The 22,558-nt window shown below is 43.1% G+C and overlaps 1 protein-coding gene across 1 annotated transcript; it reads left to right on the top strand.

Moving 5' to 3' along the window:
- The first annotated feature begins 870 nt into the window (after positions 1–870).
- Positions 871–21,881, top strand: LOC6030933 (homeobox protein araucan). Its single transcript, XM_038263707.1, is given in 6 exon segments — positions 871–982; positions 1,824–2,210; positions 7,875–7,981; positions 18,994–19,076; positions 19,079–19,300; positions 19,405–21,881. Coding segments are annotated over 5 exon segments (1,473 nt in total). The 5' UTR covers positions 871–982; positions 1,824–1,880; the 3' UTR covers positions 20,136–21,881.
- The last annotated feature ends 677 nt before the right edge of the window (positions 21,882–22,558 follow it).

Genomic DNA, 22,558 nt, shown 5'->3' with positions numbered 1-22,558 from the left:
ATGCAGCCCCTGTAGATTGCACATTTCATGCAATTATCAATGTAAACCAAATGCTCGCTGTATTTGGTGGTGACTTCAGCAACGGGACACGTCCGCGGATCTATCGGCTGACTGATACTCGTGCCTGGCGGAAGTGTATCAGAGGGAGTTCCAAAAGAACAATCGAGCTTTTCCCAGCGGACACAAACACAAGTCAAGCTAAACGCTCGCGCGGGGTCCTCTAGCAAACCGGTACGAACGGAGATAGTTTGTACCCTGGTCCCAAGCATGGTGCGTGGCATTGACACGTTGTGTAGATTTGAATTTTTTGTTTATACTATGAAATAATATCATAATCGGATTACGCTACTGCCAGCTCTGCTTTGCTTGCTGCTCCCTGATGAGAGACACAATGAGCTGTTCCATTAGACGAATACCGCCAGCAGAACAGTGACCGATTAAAAATGTTTTGATGCTCTTCCGGAGAGGGGGGCCCAATTTTTATATACTTTTGCTTGTTCACCAGGTTGTGTACATAAATTTGAAGAATTATTTTTGTCGTGACATTAGTTAATTCAAGGCTTTGTTGAGTCAACATGGGTGGCAGTGTTGCCAGGACTTGCGAACAGAAAATCAGAGACTATTTTGTTGAACTTTTCATTTTAATGAACGCTTGTTCACGATTTTGCGAACTCTTTTTTTCACCGTGTACTAGTTATTTTGAAAAGCTCAGCGGTTTGTCCCACCATGTTACACTCCAAGTGTCCTCTTTGTAACGGCCGGGTTCTGCGAACGAACGCAAACTCAATCATTTTGTTATCAGTTGTGCGCCCAACCGCATCGATCGTGGAGGAGCTGTGCGGAATTTGTAACACTACACTCGCGACGATGTTTGACGTGATTGTAGGTCTTGTGTCAACAAATTCGGAGGAATTGTGTGTGAGTGCGGTGGCAAATAAGTGACAGGCTGTAAGAGGAGCAGCACCACTTGAGCCGTAACAAGGTACCGTTACGGCTTCCACTTTTCGGGTCCGTGATACTGACCATCCTTTTATCAGTAGATTGTCTCTTTAAATTAGATAGCTGTCGGAATAGTCTAAAAACACTCAGGCCGGAATGATAAATCATGGTCGCGCGGTCGTGCGTTTGATGTGCGACGTGTACTGATTTCTATCGCTGCATGGTCCGCTGATGGTTTAGCAAATATTTGATAATAACCGATAAAAAACGTTGTACCAAGGCTTGTGTGTAAATGTACAGTATCAAATGCTTGTTCGATCACGTTCCGTTGTTACCCGCGTTGTACTTAAATGAGGCCAAACAGATACTGTTTCCAGTGAGTAGTTCCGAAGGTGGAAAATACAGCACGATTTTATTTATTCACTTTTATCTGCGACACGACCACGAACTATCAACAATAATTTCCAGTATAGAGCGTTGATAACGGAATCGTTCTGAACATTGCTCCCGAGTATTTCAGATTACGCGTTGACACACGCACGCCGTGATTTTAGTGATAACTGCAATCTAGGGATTCGCGATTGATGACAAAAATAAATATTGATAAGATTTATGCCTTGTTTGCGTTGTCAACTTTTTAGTTCGGTCGTAAATCACATAAGAATCACGTAAATATCATGATGCTTGGATATTATGTTAAGATTTTTTTTAATTTGACCTGGATATTTCGGAACAATTCCACTTTCGGTGTTTCAAATTTCTATTCCAAACCCCAATTACTCCAATTCCTACTCCGGCTCTAAAATCCTGGTCACAAAATTTTTTTTTAACTAATGATGATTACTTTATCTTTAACAACTTTGTTTCTCGTCTCCCCTTTACAGAGCACAACACCTTCAGCCCCGTCAGCGCCATCCTCTCCCCCTGCAGCACCGGTACCGATGGCCGTCACAACGACGACGGTCCCGCCGGGAGCGCGCAGTACCTCGCCATGTTCCGCGACGTCCGGAGGTCCACCAACGTCCGGCAGTGGTAGTGGGCGATGCTGCGATACTGGCCGGCCAATCTTCACCGATCCCATCTCGGGTCAAACGGTGTGCTCGTGTCAGTACGATCTGATTAACTACCAGCGGCTAGCGAGCGCCGGAATCGCCACCGGACCCGGTGGTGTCCCGCTGTCGATGTACAGTGCGCCGTACAGTCCCGAAACGATGGCTGCGTACTTTCCTGCGATAGGAGCCGACCAGGCGCCGTTTTACGCAAATCCTGCCGTAAGTAGAGACCCAGTCGCATGTCGACTTTCCCGCTTAATTGAGTCGTTCACTGCGACGTGACCGCTTCCTCTTTGTATGTAAATAGGCTAATCCAGGGTGCACATACCCACATACACCATCATACTCTTCAGCGGGGTTTCTCCAGGGCGTAATAGCGCACAGTGTACGGTTCGCGTAACACCGTTTCAATCCTTCCTTGGCAAGCGTGCGCTCCAAAAAACCTATTCACGCTTCAACGGCGAGAAACAGGTGAAATAGTGTCTTTCTGGGGTTTCATTTTTCACAATTCTTCCTGCGTTGATTCCTAGAATGATGAGAGTGAGTTTGTGTGAGTCGAAATCTGCTGGGCACCGTTAAAAAAAATCTCATGCCGTCCGAATCCTAGCTTTCATCCCAACTTATGCGAGCGTGTCTGGGTGTGTCACATGTGCGTTATCAAAAATGTAACATACCACATGGGATGTTAACATTGTGGAAACACAGTAAATGAATCAAAACGGATGCTTTCCCCAGTTCTATTCTGTTCGGTGGCAGCCGAAGGACAAAGAAAAAAAACATTGTGTCTACAGCGGTTCAACACCGTGCTCTACACTGCGCCCGCTATCGGACTGACCACATCACGCTTTCGGTTTCGGGATTAACCGCACATACTGTGGCTCGTCCTCCACTACCACTAGAGAGACCACTCTATTACCATTACCAGCGGGCATTAAGAACAGTAGCGCGCGTAAAAAGCACCAGAAAACTTTTATCCCGGGCACGGTACGGAGCCGCCGGAGCGTCCGGGTCCTATAAACTCTCGCTTTTTAACTACTTTGATAACATGGTAAATCGCCCGGATTCACCAAACAAAAAAAAAAGATCGCCCGAAAGCGCGGTACGAAACATGTTCATACATGGATGTCATACACAGAAGCTGCTGATAATTTTTCCGGCGTTTTGAGCTTTGTGCCAAGCCGCGCCTCGCCGTGAACGACAACGGTACGAAGCATGAATTTTAAATTAAAAATGATAGTTTTCGTTTCCCCTGGTCGGCTTTTCTCTCGACTAGCAACTTGTTCTGGGCCGAACCGGACCGGTGCGGCAAGGTGTCGGAGTCATGTGGTCGAAGATTTTTTTGTTGGATATAGACACACACTCACATATACGGAAAGAGTCGGTGAAATTTTATCACGGCTGATTCCGATGAGGGTCCAGATTAATCGGGGAAACCATCAAAAAAATCTGAAATGAACATGAACAAGTATCAACTTAAGCTCTCGATTTAGCTACCACTATATGGGTGAGGTTAGGGTAGTCCGGGTAGCACAATCGCCAGAGCGAGTCTCATTTTTATTGTCCAAATTTTGTCGAACCTCCTACGGACGACGATCGGCCGATCCGAGAGCCGGAATGCTGCGCACAGAGGAGAAGAATCAAAATATTATAATAAAAATTTATGAATTTGTGTTCTCCAGCGTGTTCTCTCCTATTGCCGAGTCTGTTTTGTTTCTTCCTCTTCTTACACGAGGCTGAAAATCGTGCCACATATATAATATCCCATCATCATTCGGTGATTGAATCAATAAAGTAAATTATCATCTATTAGCATAAATAATGTCTTAATTTAATAAAATATGATGTTTATTTGTTTATTAGTTATGCTGAATAAGGCTCGCATTTCTCGCCGTGTTCCGCGCGCGCTCAACCAGGGCTTGTGGGGGCCTGTCTCGGATTTAAATTTATGAATATCTGCCCGTAAGTTCATGTTTAAACTCAATCCGTTCGATTGTTTATTGTTGTTGTCGAATTGACAATTTTCAGCTTAACGGAAATCGTTTCGCTTGTCATTCCCAGTTCCAGTGCCGAAGCCATTCACATGATTTCTGCTGTGGTGTGTGTTTTTGAACGTTTTTTTTTCTTCTTGCTTCGGGTTAGCACTTTTAATTCTTCATAACGCACCACGAATGCATTCGATTCACACTCGGGACTCTGTGCCAGAAGTATCTGGGGGAGAGGAGCAGGAATCCCAGCAGGCCACTCCACTCCGCTCGCAGCAGGCTGACCAGATGATTCGATTCGATTGTTATTGTTCAAAAGTTTCTTCATCGTCATCTTTTTTACGGATCCTCTCCTTCGAGCTTGGAGATTCAAATTCGGTCACCTCCAGGGGAAGGGGACTTACGAGGAAATCTGAACAATATCATCATTTCATATCTTGTTAATAAAATGCATGATTACTATAAATGTTTGACGTTTTGTTTACTTTTTCTCGTTTTTCGGTTGGAGCTCAGGGTGCTGGTCACTCCGCTGGAAGGCTCGCACAAACTGATCAATGAACACGATTCAGACAAATTCATTCACGTTTCTTGTTCATTCGTTCTTTTTCCCTCTGCAATAATGCACTGGGTGGGGTATGAATGAAGAAATTTTACTTTTTTGTGGACCTAAAGACAGCATGATATGTTTTGAGGTTGCCTTATTCACTGGAACTGACCTTCAAATTATATCATAGCTGTAAGATTTTCTATAAGGCCTTATGATATCTTACCATAACTTGAAGATTCCCTGATTTCCTCATAAACGGATAAGTCAATTGGATTACAATTGTATCCTATTCAAAAATTTACATTTCGTGTGAAATTCGAAAATGCATTTAAAAAATTGTCACCGACTGTATTCTTACTTAAGCAATTTGTCATCGTAATTTGAACGATTATCAACAGTTCTTATCTTCATCTATGTATTTTAAAAGCTTCCGAGCAACTGCACCTGTACTTCCTGCCAGGTGATGACAAACAAGGCCCGAAGAAATGCCCCATGAAATTAAGCCTTAAGATAAAACATGGCTTTCAAATTGTCCTTTTCTGTAAATATCCATTTAAAAAAAATGTGCATAACACACCTTGATGGCTTATACTTCAACGATTTTTTTTTATTTAAAATGAAGCAATTACGTTTGCACTCAAACAGTCAATCCCTCTCGTGAGATGGAAAATAATAAAAATTACCTTTATGTCCGTATTTACCATTAACAACCCACCTAATGACATTACGCTGCACGGGATCTTAACCAAGTCACCATCAACGGCAACGAGCGCGACCGTGAAATGCGCACATGCATAATTTATTAATTTTGAGGAAATTTTCTCCAAATTTCCTTCGCACAGATGATGGCTAGCATCTTTTTTTTCTAATTCTCGCTCCTCAAAGTCCAAATGTCTATACATAATAGCCCATTTTTACATCCTGTTTATAGCTTTTACCAGGAGAGCGTTTAACAGCTTTATTTAGAAACTTGAAGGCGTGAGGAGGTAGTTGTAGGCGCCCTCCGTGAGCGTTTGTGGTGACGCGCGGTAATTACTTCCCAGAAGCGATCCCCCAGCAGTAGGCTTCGAAAGGGTTCGCTGCTCACATCAAAACATTGCAGTTGCTCTGCTGTAGGGCTCGCTTGCTTGGATTCTACGCGCTGACACTTGTTTTGGTAGCACACGTCCGGGCCGCAGCGCTCTAATGACCATCAGCAACCAACAAATCAATCTAAATCATTTGCTAATTTGCAAAACAATCGCGTGTGAGGTCTACTGGTCCAGCATCACCCAGAGTCGATCAGGACGGGTTGATAATGCACGCGATTGGCGCGATTGGAGTGGCGATTGTTTGTTTACTGGCCCGGCGCAGCCAGCGTGCAAATCCGTTAACATCATAAAGTTTGTCGAACACGGCTTAAATCGGTGTAAACATAAACTAAACCTATAGGTATAGTATACTGTAGCTTGGTCGACTTGGGCGATGGGTGCTGTGTGCGCGCTCTTCGAAACATGAGCTATTTCTGCACCCAAACAAAGGAAAGCCGGGTCCTCTGACAACATAGGCAGTGCTTTTGACAGCAACGGCCATTAGATAGTAATATGCATCACAAAGCTTAAAAGACAATTAAAAGACTGATTGTAGCGAGAATCAAGCCGAGACCTTTTGATCGGTAATCGTATCGTTAACATTTTACTCGGACAACAAGGAGGAAGAACGGAAACATGTTGTACACTACGTTTACCTGGAAAAAACCCGAAAGCTGTCAATCAATGTTATGCGGTTGTCACATGGAACTCAGAGCTCTTTCATTTAGGTGTATAATGTAGAAGTTATAAACAACCGATCCATTGAAGCTATATTCATTCTTCAAAGTGGCCACTATTTGTGCACAATTTCTAGCCAAAAGGCTCCACACCTCAATCTGTTTTACGACGAAAGTCACGTACGCGTATTATGCAGTGTGTTTTAATGTTTGCCATCCTATTTATTCCACTGTTTTCAATTTATGAATGAAGCTTCTTTTTTATGGTCGAACTTTTACGCTGTAAAACTGCTTGAATGGGAGCATATCGACTTGCTAATATAATCCACTTTTTAAGCGCGCGCCCGTTTGTGTGTGTGTGTGTGTGTGTGTGTGTGTGTGTGTGATAAGCTTCTGTACTGGTGATCGTCAAATTTAACACAGCTTGTCAATACAAACAGACACGAATGAACCGCAGACAAGCGATGATAAAAAGCTGATTTTGCTGAACTTCAAATCGATGTAGCTCAGCGGAAGTTTATGCTTTGTGGTTGCACCTTTGGCACTGTACAAGATAATGTAGATAATTTTCAATTGTCAAAGTTGTATGATAAGAATATTTTTTAAAATATCCTCTATTAAGCGCATTAACTTTTCCTTAAAAATAGCAATTGGTTTTTTAATAGTCAGGACCCGGTGCCTGCGATTCCCGTTACAGTTTATATGGAATTCCAATAAGAATGAGACAGAAAAATCAGGCATCGGGTCCAGACTGTTAATCAGGTTTACAGCCTAAAATAGTTATGATATCATTTGGCAATGATCTACATGCGTCGTGATTTCAGATATTTCAAATATTTTAGATTATAGAATCAGTATGACTTACTTTTAACCACAACATACAAACGCAACTCACAATCAAAGGCAATGCAACAATAACGTAATGTCTGCATTATTTTTCTATTGAAATCCTAATAACCCATGTTTTACCACGTTGCTAAACTGTTTTTTTTTTTTCTAACAAAATCGCCCATTATCACCATGCGTGAACAGTACTTGAGCACACCACACCAGCTGAACGGTGATAGCACGCGACTCCGCTCAGCCGAGAGCCAGTCAGTACATGTTCGTAATTTGTATGAACACAAAATTAATTACGTGTCAGATTCCGTGTAAACGCGGCGCCTTGGTCATCCAAGAAGATTTGAAATTCGAGCTGGTCCAAGCAGCTGTGTCCGTTTTTTTTCGGGGAGCAAACCTGATAGTCACAGAGTGTCTGACCTGACCTCAGTTTAATCTATGGAATGGTCCGCATACACTGCATGTAGAACAGCAATACGTATAACGACTTTGTTGATAAAGAAGGCAGACTTGATTTTGGTCGAAGGAATTGTGTTGTCTACAAATAGGTTTGTGTTATACAAAATGCCACTTTAATCATTAAAATTGATAACTTTTAGCAAAAAACAACATTCTTATCCTTAACCTCGTAAACTGCGAATTTGTAGTATTTTGATAGGCTGCAAGATTTATTGCTCAAGCAACACGTTCTTCGCGTAATTGTTTGCAATCGTTTTTTATTGATCTTCATTTATTTAAAACTGTTTCTTGATTTTCTCGCTTTACAGGCTGCCGGAATCGACCTGAAGGAAAACTTAGCAGCAGGTGGTGCACCATGGCCTTACCCTTCCGTCTACCACCCGTACGATGCAGCCTTCGGTTACCCCTTCAACTCGTAAGTTTTTAATTAAATTTATCAATATTTCACGCCAACAAATCCGCACCCGTTTTCCTGCCTCCTCCCTTCGAACAATTCGGATCATTTCCGCCGTGTTTTATGTTTTTCATCATTTTCCCGCGAGCGCCAGCGTCAGCTAACAGTTTCGACGTTCTTGTACCGCCTCAAGGAGCAAACGGCGGCCTCTTTCTTTTTCCCTTCTTTTTTATGTTGGCCACAGTTGAACCTTATAGCGACAACAACAACAATGGCAAAAAAGCAGAATATCCGAGAACACATGTTCCCTGCGCACAGATTCATGTACTGTGATTAATTAATTTCCTCCCGCGTCGTCGACTTTTCATTAGCGTTCGCGAGTGAGAGAGACATGAAACGATTTCTCATTATAAAATTACAACAAATTTATGAAGATGTTTGGGCCCTTGCTCCGGGATAAGCACCGAGTAGAGGTTATGTCAAATGTGCCGAAGGGTTTCGGGGTTATAAATATGAGATGTCAACAGGAGACTCCTTTTTCGGTTGCTGATATTTGTCGACTCCGGTTTGATAACATTTTCTGACTCCCGCTTCTGATTCCAATTCCTTGCAAAAGGTGTCAACATTATTGACCAAACAGCCTGTCAACAGTTCAATAAAAATTACCGATTTAAATATCCGATTCCTACTCTTTTTCCTATTATTGTTGACTCTGACTTCGGTGTCAACTCGACTTTTCTGGATTTATAAATTACGATCCCAACTCCAGGTTCCAAAAAAAAATATGTTGATCATTAGAAGACTCCTAATTCGATCCTAGGTCGTCAAAATGTTAATTCCGACTTCATTGTAAGTTCTCAAGGCTTTAACGTTATAGTTTTGCCTTCTGAAATGGAGTTGTCCGTCCGTCTAATTTTTAAATGACCCTACTCCGAATATGTGTCATTTGCGGTGATCGGTCGCCAAACCGAAATGTTTAGACTTTGGAGGCGGCCTGTGATCTCGCGCCGCGCGGAACAAGCCGTTGACAAATTTATGACACTTCTGTGAAGTTTTTCCGCTACATCGCTGGAACATTTGCCTCCAACGCGCTGTTACTAGGTCATTCCCAGCGCAGTGGTGGTTGCACACACTATTTGGAGTATGCTTGCCACGTACGTCAAACAGTTTTCAGTTGACACCGTTTGATCTGCTCGCACTGCTTTCCCGTGACTCATTTCTCCGCGAGCTCCGCTCCATTACACGGCTTCCGTCGCCCATTCAATTGATAACCCAATGATTGATTTCTCAATTGACACGGTAGCGTGCGCGCTTAGAACTACGCCGCGGTGTCTCAAGAGAGGGAAAAACACTTGTAAAAACAAAATATTTACCATTTCGCCTACTTGAGTGATGATTCTTCTCGTCGGGATCGGGTCTACGGGGACGGTCGCGCGGGCCCAATCAGGCGATGAGTGATTTACCGACTCGTCGCAATCAAGGTATTTCTACGCACTTTGAGGCAGCGAAGCCGAACAGCCTGCTTGGATGGTTAGATTTTGTTGTATGCTAATTCGCGCGCTCGCGGTTGTGCAACTGTTTGTCGGAGTCAGAGTGCGATTCCCAATGACAGGAAATGTTAGTTTTTGTTCGCGCGCTTACACACACACGCCGTTTTGTTCTTTGCCTTGTACGAAAACGGTTTGACAGCGCAAATGCATGTGTCTTTTCACTCGTGTGCCAGCAATGGGGGGAGGGAAGCAACGCGCGGCGGGTATACACATTAAAAGTGTCTTAATTATACAGCTAATGCATTATTAAATTTGGCCGCTTATTCATACTTACTTTTCGTGGTTGACAACATCGACGACGACGATGGACAGTTGTTGGTACGGGCCAAAGTTGAGTGCTTCGATTGTGTTTCGCGCTTTTGGTTGCCGTTGAATTATTGATGGAGTTAATATTCCATTTAATATTCATTCCAGTGTCATTTCCAGGTAATGTCCGCTACTTTAAGTCAAACAAATACAATCGGTAAACACTAAGTTGCAATGCTTCTTTGCTTTGCTCATTTTTTCAGCAATCATGTCAGGCATGGGAATAACTCAATATTTGAGTATGAATGATCTTGAAGATGCAAAATATGAACATTATTCTAAAACATGATGCCAAATTGTGTAAATATTTGGTATGCTTTGACTGTCTCCTTGTTCGTCCTTTGTTGAAGAAGGAAATCAGTTAATGATGCTCAGCCTGGGTGAATTAAAAACGAAATGGGTGATTCCCATCCCTGATCAGAGCGATCACTCGAATTCCTCGTGATTATTGTGCTTAGTATTTCCCACTGGAGCCACTATCCGATAGTCACGCAGGCGAACTCATTTGCACGTCTCTGCGCGATGACAACCCATTGTCACCGGTGAGTCGTTAAGATTTAATTCCGACATGCCACGCATTCAAAGAGAGGAGAAGGGGAGGACCAACCAGAAATCACGACTCACGATCCGCTACTGCCACCGCCGCCAAAGTCGTCACTGCGAAACAAATATGCATGTTTCAAAAGCTATCAAAACATATTAAAAATCCGAGAGATCTTTATCGTTCGCTTTCTTGCTTTGATTCTACGCTCGTCGTCGTCACTGCATCCAGGTGCCGCGCAGGTTCCCCGAAGAAGGCATGCGAGAGAAATAATAAATTTCTATATTGATTTCGGCTCTGTTTGACTTTGATGACGGGTCTTTAGCGCGCGGGCACCTGGTGTGTGGTGTGGTGTCGCGTCAGGTTACCGCGTCATCGCCTGCTGAGACTGCCTGCCGGTCTATGATGGGTTCCCGATAGGATCGCGTCAAACTCTTCTATTGCTACCGCACCCCCTCGCACCTACGATGAGGGATTGAAGGGAAGGCAGGGTAGCACCTTTCAATTTTTCATGAACCTGTCAGCCAACACTTCCGATAAGGGCGTGAAATGAAGACAGTGCCAAGTGTCGCGCACCAGCAGTGTCTTATTGATCCACGACGGAATGGTTTCTCTCTCCAAATGAGTCCATCGCGGTCGTGTTTTCAGTTCAGTGGTTCCGTTGGCGCGACTGCTGATAAATCAACCAGCTCTCTACCAAAGCGAGGGCTAATGATCACTGCCTTGGTGTCGTAGTCGTCGTCGCAGGGCAGGTCTCATCGGAAGCGTGCGATACCCACCCTGCCTTCTCCTCACTCTTTCTCATTCTAAAACGATGACGACGACGACGTGTTTCTGCGATGCGGAAAGGTAAATAAATCAATCTTTCCATGTGTGTGCCTGGCTGGAGTTTGTGTACGATGTTGCTTTTATTCCGGACTCCAAAACGTAAATTTATCGCGCCCGTTTGATCTCGGTGCACTCCTTAAAGTTCGGGATCAAGAAGGCACCAAGGTGGGTGCCAAGCGGGTGTCACACGGAGCAAAAAGGAAGTGTTCCGTGAAGTCATTATATATTTCACACCTGCACTTCAGAAAGTTTTAAACTAATTAATTCTTGACATGTCACCGGCCAACAAAGGTTTGGCCTCCACTTAGGGAACGAAATGGATCAAAGATAATCGTCGAATGTAGTAGTGATGGACGCTGCTTGCTTGTTGTGCCCAATCATAGAAACACGGCATGGATTAACTCTAATATAATTTGCCGTTAATTTACAATCCATGTCATGCCGAATATGATCTACCGTCACTTCCACCATCCATTATCGTAAATTTTTAAACGCGCTCGGTAATCCTTTTATTCCCCGCTGCTCTGATATAAACATTCCCTGTCTACAATCAGGTCCCCGATCTGTTCCTTCATTACAACAATGTAGTCAAGTTACATTACACGGCAATTACAGCGTACCAGCAAAAGTGCTCATTTTCCACAATCCACGTTGACATGACGAAAAGTGGTCGCCGACAACGTTTTTCGCGAACGGCGAATAATGTCTTTGCTGTGTTTGCTGAATAATTTAAACGTTGCTGCTCTCTGGTTGATGTTTCATTACGACCGTTTCGTATCACCGCACCGACAGATTCAGGTTTGGTTTTTTCGAACTCCGAAACAATCCATCACCGCTCGCTACTTGTCCTGTCTCGTAAGCGCGTCGGTACACATTCTGTCTCTAAATTAATTTCTCTTTTCGCGCTCGCAATCCCGGCGACCGGAAGTGGCCCCTTTCACCGCGAGAACTAGAACGAACGACGGCGGTCGCGACTCGCAATTCTTTTCAATCAAAAGTCAATCAAAATACAGAAAATTTGTCATGTTTGAAATTTACTGTTCGATTTCTATCAACCATCATTTATCACACTGCTGTTTAGAAGTCTAAGCCGCGAACCGACAACAAAGCGGGCGGCGTGGCCATATTTCTGGGGACTCCGTGACGTCCAGGTCGGTTGGTCGGACGCGCGCGATGGTGGTGACACAATCGCGATGACAGATTCACGATTGAACGGATTCGACAGACCGAGTAAATGAATACACTTTTCAACCAGCAGTGCTCTATGTGAATCCTACCGGAGGTCAAATTATTACCGCTCCTTTTCTAATGGTGACACGCCTGGATTCAACCCTGAGTGATGTTCTTTCGGAAGTTGACGAACGCGCATGGACGGATTCGGACGAAATCTCCATCTGTCAGGCCCGATATGTATGCTCGCTGTCTGTCGCTGATGGAGCGCAGACGTTGAGAAAATCAAATTTAGATAAATCATCAAGATGGTATCGTGGCGATTGACAGATTATTTTTCATTTATGATTTCAGAGTGTATCGCTTATTAAAAGTTGTCGAAAGATTTGCTAATATTTTCACTATAAAATTTGTTTAATTTGAGTTTATACGATATCTAGACAATTGAATTTCCAAATATGGATATGACGATACCCGCTAACCTTTTGATTTAAGTATCGTCAAAATACATTACAAAACAGGGTTAGAAAAAACATGAATCAGACTAACTTCTCAACAGCCAAACCCAACTACTTTGTAATTGACACCGCTCAAAAAGGAGCACAAAAGTGACCCTGAATGGACTTGTCCTGAATACACGACCGAGCTCACATCCAATAAAATTGACTTGTTCATTATACCATCCAAGCTCGACGTCCAACCGTCCAGCGGCATGAACAAAACTATTAATTTGTAGTGTTTATTGGTAAATATGTATTAATTTAGCGAATCCTACTTATTTGTCAAAAGACGCACACTGTGCTGGCCAACATCAACAGGAAGCCGGTCATGGATGAGCCGCTGACCGCAAAGCTGCTATAGTCTTTCACCTACGCAGACGACAGTGCGCGAGTTCCCTCCTTGAGCACGGCTGCTCCGCGCTGTTGGATGGTCTGTCACGTTTCTCCAATTTAAGCAATAGATACCTGCCGGCAAAAACCAAGTCCATATACGAAAAAGACACGCCAGTGTCGTCGTCGTCGTCGCGTTAAAGAACGTGTAAATTGCGCTCAACTACACGCACTGACTAATGCAAATTGTGCGCGGGACTAGACTTCAACTGTTTGCCAAGAGTAGCAATTCTTTTGCCCGGGCGAGCAAATTGGAAATCCAAACCTGCCGAGCTTGGCGACGACAGACAAAATACGGCGAGCTTACGACGACGGCACGATCGATTTAGTTTGTGCTGAGTGACGATTATTGTAAACGAAGAGGAAGTGCCACGGACGAACTATGAATGGAATGTTTTATTTGCTTGTTTTCCAATATGTGATCGGAGTCTAATCGTCACTATCGTGACTTGGGTGATTGAAAACGAGTAGTGTTCGAATTTCAATGATTAGTCTAACTAAAATTTCAAACTTTGTCAGCAATTTGACATCGCACAACGTTTTGATTGATGATTACAAAAAAAAACATACAATACAACAAAATCAGCCCATTTCTGGGAATTGAACCGTGACTGTTTGATTGCTGATCTTGTATGCCACAATGCTACCAAGATCTTAGCGCACTGACCAACTAGATCGCACCGCTAGGAGCAACCCGATGCTCACTTCACAGTTGGTCATCATTTTACGCATTGCAAAACTCTTTCTCGAGAATTGAGCTATTACAACCTAATTACTCACAAACGTCCACTGGCCATAAGCAAGTGTTGACGACGCACGTCATAAAAACCAACTTGCGCGTAAGTTTCTCTGAGCCCAAAATATTTTTATTGAAACATAATAAATGGTCATCTTCCTGTCACGCTCCATAATTTATTGTTTTAATGTGTTTTTTTTATGTCGTGTGACTCTTTACTCTATCCACCCTGCAAGTATTAGAACTTTTCATTCATTTGGATGCCCTTGAAAAGCTATTGAACTGCCCATAAATGCATAGTTGTCCCATGTAAAACTGATATGTTGCAACCAGATCGTGCCATAATCGCAAAAATGTCCCAATGCATGCAATATACGTTTATTACAACAATGAAGAGACTGATTTGTTGCAGTCTTGAATCCAGGTTTTTTTTTAATTTGACTGCATTAGGTGCAGAAAGTGTCACACACCTGTTCCTCAATGGAACCACAACCATGTTTTGGGTCCTTTTTCGGGGGACTCGATTCCAATCCCCCGGGTTTGATTTATGATTTGTTCGACTACTAGCAGCATATGCTTCTACGTGCGCGGTGTGCCTTATTTGTATTCACGTTCGAATTATGTGCTTATTTTCCGCTTGTTCCTCGGCCGAACCAACCAACTCGTCTGCTGCGGATTTTTTTTTTGCAGCTCGGATCGCAGCAGGCGTGATCGAATGTGACACATGGCCTACCGAGTGTGTGTTTTGCGATGTCTTGTTCTTCATCGGTATTGCTAATTGTTAATCAACTCTGAATTATTAGTGATACATTACGACGCACGGCGGTCCGTATTTGGGCGCTGCAATACCGTGGCGTGGCCAAAACAAAGTCGTAACACCTCGGGAGGAATGCAGCGCATTGCGCATGATCGTGCGGCGTACTAATCAGATGTCAGTGCACCGCCGCCGCCGGAATGCTCTGTATTAAACAAATCATAAAAGGTTTATCCAAAAGGGGTCTTCCGGCGTGGCCGTGGCGGAACGTTTGTCTCCGAGGTCGCCCCTCGCTCTGACTCTGGGTTGCATTCCGATTTAGGTTATACACCGAGGAATAACAATTCACCAGCGCGGGTGCGTGACTTTCCTAGAAATCAGATTGAATCCCAGTTTACATTGGTATCAAGGTCTGATAGTCTCAACGCTCCCAGGTTCGATTGAAGAGCCAGCGGAAACCGCCACCTTTCTCGTCCCCTCAACCCTTTCTCCGTTGCACTTAGCTCCTTTTAACTTTTTATTGGTTATGTAAATAAGCTGCGCGCGGCAAAGAAGGGAACTCGAACGAAGAACCGACAACGACGGCTACGAAGTCTCGCGGGAACATAAAACTCAAAGATAAAAGTATGATAATTTGATCATCATGGTCACTAAATTACTTGCTGGTTATTAGGTATTGTTCTGCGTTTAATTACCCCTTTAGACAACGTGTTTCTAACAGTCAGTGGACCCGGCCGGCTAGCACCCGTTTTTCGGAGCAGACTGTAAAGTGGAACTAGGTGGCGGCGTACAGTGTTGTGTCTATTCAACATTTGCTGGTGCGTTTTATGACCGATAGCGTCTGAGCATAATGGCTGTACAATGGAGTAAGGGTTTCTCTAGAATTAAACATGCTATGGGAGTACTTTCCCTTTAACGAAAACTTGAGTGAAATTACTTTCAAGAGTTTAATTGATTACTAATAGGGTCACCAATTTAATCCAAAGCCAGCAATAAAGGGCAGAACACACCCATAATACGTGAGCGCGTGAGCGTGAGCACGATACTTTTCAACATTCATTTAACGTTACGGCTTCAAATTTGCACAACATAGCCTATTCAGATCAAAATCTTGCAATTCTTTTGAAACCATAGTAATGGTCGGTAAAGTTAGCACTTTTGATGGTCTAGTAGGGTTTCAGAAATTTATTTTTTGCAATTCCGTCGTGAAACTACTTACTTTTCCTGTCATCCTTGAACGACGAAATAGCCTACTTTTCTGTACCAAAAATAACAGAATCGAATAGCATTACTTTTCAAAATAAATGCTGAAAAGTACTATTTTTCAGCACTCAAATGGGTTCTGAAAATTTGAACTTTTCAGCACTTGTTTCGAAAAGTAACACTTTTCAACATTTTTTTGATTTAAACGATTTATTGGCAAAAAACATGAAAATTTGACATAAAATTTCACTCAGAGTGTGTTTTTTGGAATTGCAAAACTTGATTTTTTCAGCACTCTTCGTATTTATCCAACTCGTTGAACCTCGTTGGTACGGCTCGTGCTGAAAAAATCCTCTTTTTGCAAATTGTTGCATAAACTACTTTTATGGAGAGTCGATACAGATGGTTATTTTAAAGATTCACAGTACAAACAAAAATTGTAACACTGTAGTTACTAGGAGTGATCGTGATTGTGTTTCTACTGGATTCGATTCACCTAATTGGAGAGGTGAATTTTACCTGCACTCCTCGGGAAAGTAAGGTCAAACCAACTTTATCAACATTCAAATGTGCTTTGAGAGGTCATTTACAAAATTAGATCTAGGTGTTAAATTATTTCGTATATTTAGGATCTAAAGTAATCATCACAACGTCCTCTCTAAACCTGATACAAAGTATTATACTAACAGGCTATCGTTTTCAATAAATTACAAATTACAAATAAAAAAAAGTAAGGTAAATTCAGTCACTGAAGGGTGTTCTTCTCAGGAACTGGGAAATTTACTCAAAGAACGCTTCCCAGCTTGAGGACCTCCATTTTTCAGAACCGCATGCCCACTTCCTAGTCCAACTCATTACCAACCGTCGAGCACGAGAGCCTTGCTCATTCTGCTGCAAGAAGAAGGCATTCACCACACAGCAATGCATTCAAATTGCCTCACTTTTTCGCTTCATTTGCAAGACCATCATCACCGGTCGGTCTCGCCTGTTCGTCATGGTTTTAAATTTTAAACACATAAACTGCCTCTCGGATGCTTACTCGGTTGTTTTCCCAACTCTCAAGTCGTCGTCGGGAGGATTTCAGACCTGTCTTCCCTGCACGACACCCACCAAGCGAAGGGGTCTGCTCGCTTCAGTGGCGATAGGCGATTATGTGCTATAATTACCATTCATTATAAATTTATGAAAAAAATGGTTCACTTTTTTGCCTCCACTTGTTTGCTGCTCGTTCACATGTTGCCCAAGAACGAACCCCAAGGAAGGTCGACTACGACAAGAACAAACGCCTCAGATTATGAATTCAGAAGGCGGACAGCATGCTTCTGGTAAGCGCTTGATTATTGAGCTGAAAGTGCGAAGAGACGCGATGATTGTGTTTGGGTGGAGAAACAGCACTTTAAATTATAACTTTAACGCGCCTCTTATGTTTCCTTTTGTATGAGATCTCTATCCCTTATTCGGACCCCGACGAGCGACGCCGCAAATACAGTGGGATGAACTGTCTGCGACATGGGCGCGTCTGCGATTAGGACCCTCCCAGCTCCCGGCACCTGAATCAGACCGATTGTTCCGTCTCGAATCGTTCCCAAATCCAAAATGGAGAACCTCGAGCGTTCCCGGCTGTCTTATTGTTCTCCGATGAGCAGCAACGGCAGCACTCTCGAGAAAACCACTTTTAATGATTTTTCATACATCATTCATCTGGCTTCGCCGTTCGAGGCGATGTTGGCCCCTTCTGTTGGATATCCGACGGTCGTTTTACTTGAGGTTCCTGTGGTCGTCCAGTCACCATACCCAGACCAATTCATGCCTGGCTTGATAATTGCTTTAATGTTTATTCAATTGAGAATCAAATCGAGTATGCGGTTTTTTCACCATTTTCTTTCACACTATATTCTGTACCGAGCTTCGGGGCGTTTGGTTTCATCCACACACATAAAAAGAGTTGATAACAGCCGGAAAAGAGGAACATAAAACATGGCGTCAGTTGTGCAACAACCAGCAGTGGCGGCTCCATTCCGACACGAATCTTGGTCGTCCCGGGAACGGGATGATCGTTTCTTGATTTTTTTTTCGGGATGAAATAAAAGAAAAGCACTGCCAATTCAAAAGGGCTCTTTGGCCACCAGCCATGGTCTTGCTCGCCTTCATGGAAATGTGTGATTTTTCTTCATCTCACACTGTCTGCGCCACGCGGGTAGAGACGAAAATTGAGAAAACTTTTGCGATTACTTGAGTACATACGAACAGGAAACAAGCTTGTTACGCCCGAAGGTAACATGTTGTTATTTCGGTTGGTTGTTTCTGCTCCCTCTCTCTCTCCCACCCGGTTGTTATCCGAACCATATCACGACCAAAACAGAATGGCGCCTAAAGCGTTACACCAAGCTCCACAGTTGACTCCACCCCGCAGGTCACATGGTGCGGTGGTTATCGAGAACCGGATCGTAGCAGGCAACGCAACGAGGATGTAGCGCCAATTGTAGATTAAAGGTGAACACCCGTTCATGGCTTACTAGATTGCTATCCTCGGGCAACCTCTCCGCCATTTGTGATCTATTATCGCATGTTGAACACACTGCCAGCTCCAAAAATCACCATCAGCAGGCGAGGCCTAAGGCCAATAATGTTCCTGTGTTTAACACATTGGCGGTCCTCTGGCCGGTGACTCTCTAAAAGGACTCGAAAAACCCGAACGAACAAACAAAACCACGATATTACGGTTTGCCATAATGGCGAACTACCGCAGAATGACCAAAATACTGCTGGTAGCGGCTGCTGGAAATTATAGAAAGTTTTTCATTCTCCCGGAAACCAGCTCGACCACGGAATAGAATATGAATTTTCATACCGGACGGTCGTTCCCACCTCTAGGTTTTTGCTCCAACCTCTCCCATTCTCTCCTTTTTCATCCTTGCGGATTTCTCCCCGAATCGTTTACCTCACACAATATTGCGCAATTAGCGGTTCTAGACTGAAAATTAATCATTTTCCTCCGCCATTTCTCTCTCTCTATCTCTTTTTTGTGTCCGCATTGACGCACGCCCATGTGCAGCTACGGAATGGATCTGAACGGAGCGCGACGGAAAAACGCCACCCGCGAGACCACGAGCACGCTAAAAGCGTGGCTGAACGAGCACAAAAGAATCCGTACCCCACCAAAGGCGAAAAGATTATGCTGGCGATAATCACTAAAATGACTCTCACGCAAGTGTCCACGTGGTTCGCGAACGCACGCCGGCGGCTCAAGAAGGAAAACAAAATGACCTGGGAGCCACGCAACCGGGTGGAGGACGACGATGTCAACCTCGATGATGACGACGACGATAACAAGAGCTTGAAGGACGACAAGGAGATTCTAGGTAGGTTTCGACGTCCAACGGAGAGGGGCGCGGCTCCCTTTGGGTCCAAGCTTGTGCACACGATCTAATCGGAGCTAATTATTCTTGTTTTAATTACATTACAGATTCCAAAGATTCCGGCACGGGTTCGAGTGAAGACGGCGACCGGCCATCCCGGTTGGATATGTTGGACCGACCGGGTCACAGTGACTGGAATGGATCCCGGAATGGAAGCGGACCCAACTCCCCCGACATCTACGACAGGCCGATGCCAGGGCACCCTCTGCTGCACCCTTCGCATTTCCCGGTTCATTTACGATCCACGATAGGAGCACACCCGGACGTGAGTCATACCCCTAGCGGAAGTACAAATCCCAGCAAGCCACGAATATGGTCACTGGCGGATATGGCCAGCAAAGAGAACAAAGATTCCGACTCTTCACACTCGACGGGATACCCGTCACCTGGTAAGATCATCGCCCCGCTTGCCGGCCGAGGTCTTAATCCGTTGCACCACCACCCCTACATGAGGCCCGAGTTCTACCGCAACCTGTATGGGCCCCATCTTACGCCTGGATCTCCGGAAGTGTCCTTGCTGGAATCCTACCAGCGGACGTTCGGAGCAACCCTAGCTCATAATGGCATCCCCGTTGGTATCAACCCACTGATATCGAAAGCATCCGGGAGTGGACCCCCGTTCGCACCGCTGAGCCTAACCACCTCCGGTAATCCCCACGTGGCGCCACAACCCGGCGCATCTCCTGCCTCAAGTACATCCTCGGGTCCCGAAAACCTCACTCCATCCTCACCCGCTGCCGAAAAGCTAATATCCGTGGCAAACAGCTCCAAACCATGACAATTGGAAATAAAGTAAGTCATTTTGTAACTATTGCAAAATTTAGACTGTAGATTTTATAGGTTTTTAATATTGATGAATAACAAGAAAATGAAAAACAATCAGACAATAATGATGAATGTGATTATGAGTTTTCCCATTCTCAACTGTCAGGACCGACAAAAATCGTGTATTTTTTCGCTATTTTTGCCTCATTCAGATCATTAGCAGTCTCAAAAGTCAGAAAGTAATGCTGCAAAAAAGAAACATTTCATCCAGAAAAAAAACAGAAACGGCCCATTGAGTGCTCCAAAAAGCGGTAATTAATCAACCTGGGAAAAAACAGCTACAACATGGAACAAAAAACAAGCAAACTGACTCCGGCTAGGGCATGAACAAAAACAATCAATAATACAATAATAATTCTTGAATTGAATTCCGGAAAACTTCATTCTCACTCCAATACGCGCGCCTTCTGCGATCGCCACGAACGGTGGAAAACAAAAAAGCCGTCGGCAAATTGAGCCCGCAAAAAAGTGTCGGTCGGTCAAAGACGGCGCAAAAAGTGTTCTCTTTTTCTCCTGCTTAATGGCAAGTTGGTGTGAGTGTGACATGAAAATAGCAAAGTGCAACGAATTAGTCATTAATCGGGGATTCAACAGAAGTCACACACTGGTAAAACGCGTTTTAGTGAATTAAAACCCCCCCAGGTTAGACTCGGCGTGTCCAAAGAAAATCAAAGGCTGGATTCTCTGAGTTTAGCAATCTATCATTTATTGAGTCTTTTATTGAGAAAAGGAACTGTTCTTTTTTTGTAAATTGTAATGAAATGTTTGTATAAATTAACACAATAATCGAACAAATTTAAGTAAATGCGATGTACATAAGGAATTATATAGATAACAAAAAATAGTGTATGTGATATTAAAATGTATTAAATATTAAATGATAAGATGGTGAAACAAACGGAATAGAGGTTTATTTCATTTAATCGTTTGTCGTTCTTTTATTGAACGTATTTTTCGAGAGAAACGTTCCTTTTTTCCCTTTAGTCAATCTTGTTTCTAACCGTATTTCCCTTAGTTCTACATCCTACTGTGGTAGTTTGGGACATGTTGCTATTTATTTTCCTGCAATTTGAATCGTTGTAGAAAAGAGAACATATCATGGGAACTCACAAAAGCCATTTCACTAGTTCAAAAAAACAAAACGGAAATAGTAGCGTTCGTTGTCTTCTTGACCCAAAAACCAACAAAAATGCGACCAATTGCCTTAGGCAGGCAGTGAAACAAAGCAAGCAAACTAAAAAACATCAACAGCAGTGAAAGGAGCAATTTGTATAATCTAGCAATCCTTCAAGATGTACACTGTACTGCAAAGACTCTTGAAGAATCTGGGCCAAGTTAAAGACAGACGGGCCGAGTGAAACCTCTAACAACAACCAATGTATAGTTGTATAAAATTTACATTAGTTAATTATTTAACCATCCTATTTATTTTTATTGAGAAATTCACCTAAGAGTTAAGTGGTATGTTAAAGTGCAGGAAAATTACAACACTGTAAATTGAGTGAATTTGATTAACAAAATACAAAGTGAAACGCGTATGTAAATGGAAATTTAACTTTATATACTATTGAGATAATTAATTAAAGTAATTGTACTGTAAATTATCTTATTGAATCAGACGGCAAGAAATAACAAGGAAAACCATCGTAATGTTACTAGTTGCAATAAAGAAAATGACGAATGAAAAAAGTCAACAAGATTATTAAGCAATCGTTATATTAATCAAAGCAAATTAATGAGAAATATTCCCTGCTCAATTTTTAGTTTTGTTCATTGGGTCACTCGAAAATCATGGTAAGTATTTAATATGTTGCGTTGGCTTGGTTCAAAATAATGTTTTTATTTAATACAGTCTAGTCTCGAATATCCGAAGTTCTATTATCCAAAGTTTTTAATGGGACTTTAGATCATCAAATCACGAGCAATTTTCAATTCAAATTCGAGTTTTGCGACCACATTTTAATAAAATTTAGTCTGTTAGCATACCAAATGCATTTTCCAAATATTTCGTCGCTGTCATGCTAACTTGTTGCACGTGCATTTTGGGTCTAATTGAGCTAAGAACGCCATTTTGAAGAGCATACAATGCATCATATTTTGACCTTCACAGATCCCCAAAATTCGATTTCAATCCTGAGATATTCAATAAAAACGAAAAAAATACGTACCGTCATCAGGGGTGATATTGGGTCTGGGTCTGGGGTTTGTGTGACCCCTGATGATGGTAAATCACTTTTTATACGAAAGAAGTTTCAATCTTGTCGCGCTATCTTGACACACCCTGAAAATTGATGTATAAGTGCGACAAAGGACAAAGGGGATTCAGGTCAGAATGCGTTTGTCACAAGTACGAACCCGACGACTGTAAACATTTGT

Source organism: Culex quinquefasciatus, chromosome 3 (assembly GCF_015732765.1).
Source record: "Culex quinquefasciatus strain JHB chromosome 3, VPISU_Cqui_1.0_pri_paternal, whole genome shotgun sequence".
NCBI lineage: Eukaryota > Metazoa > Arthropoda > Insecta > Diptera > Culicidae > Culex > Culex quinquefasciatus.
This window is presented reverse-complemented; position numbering and strand designations above follow the sequence as displayed.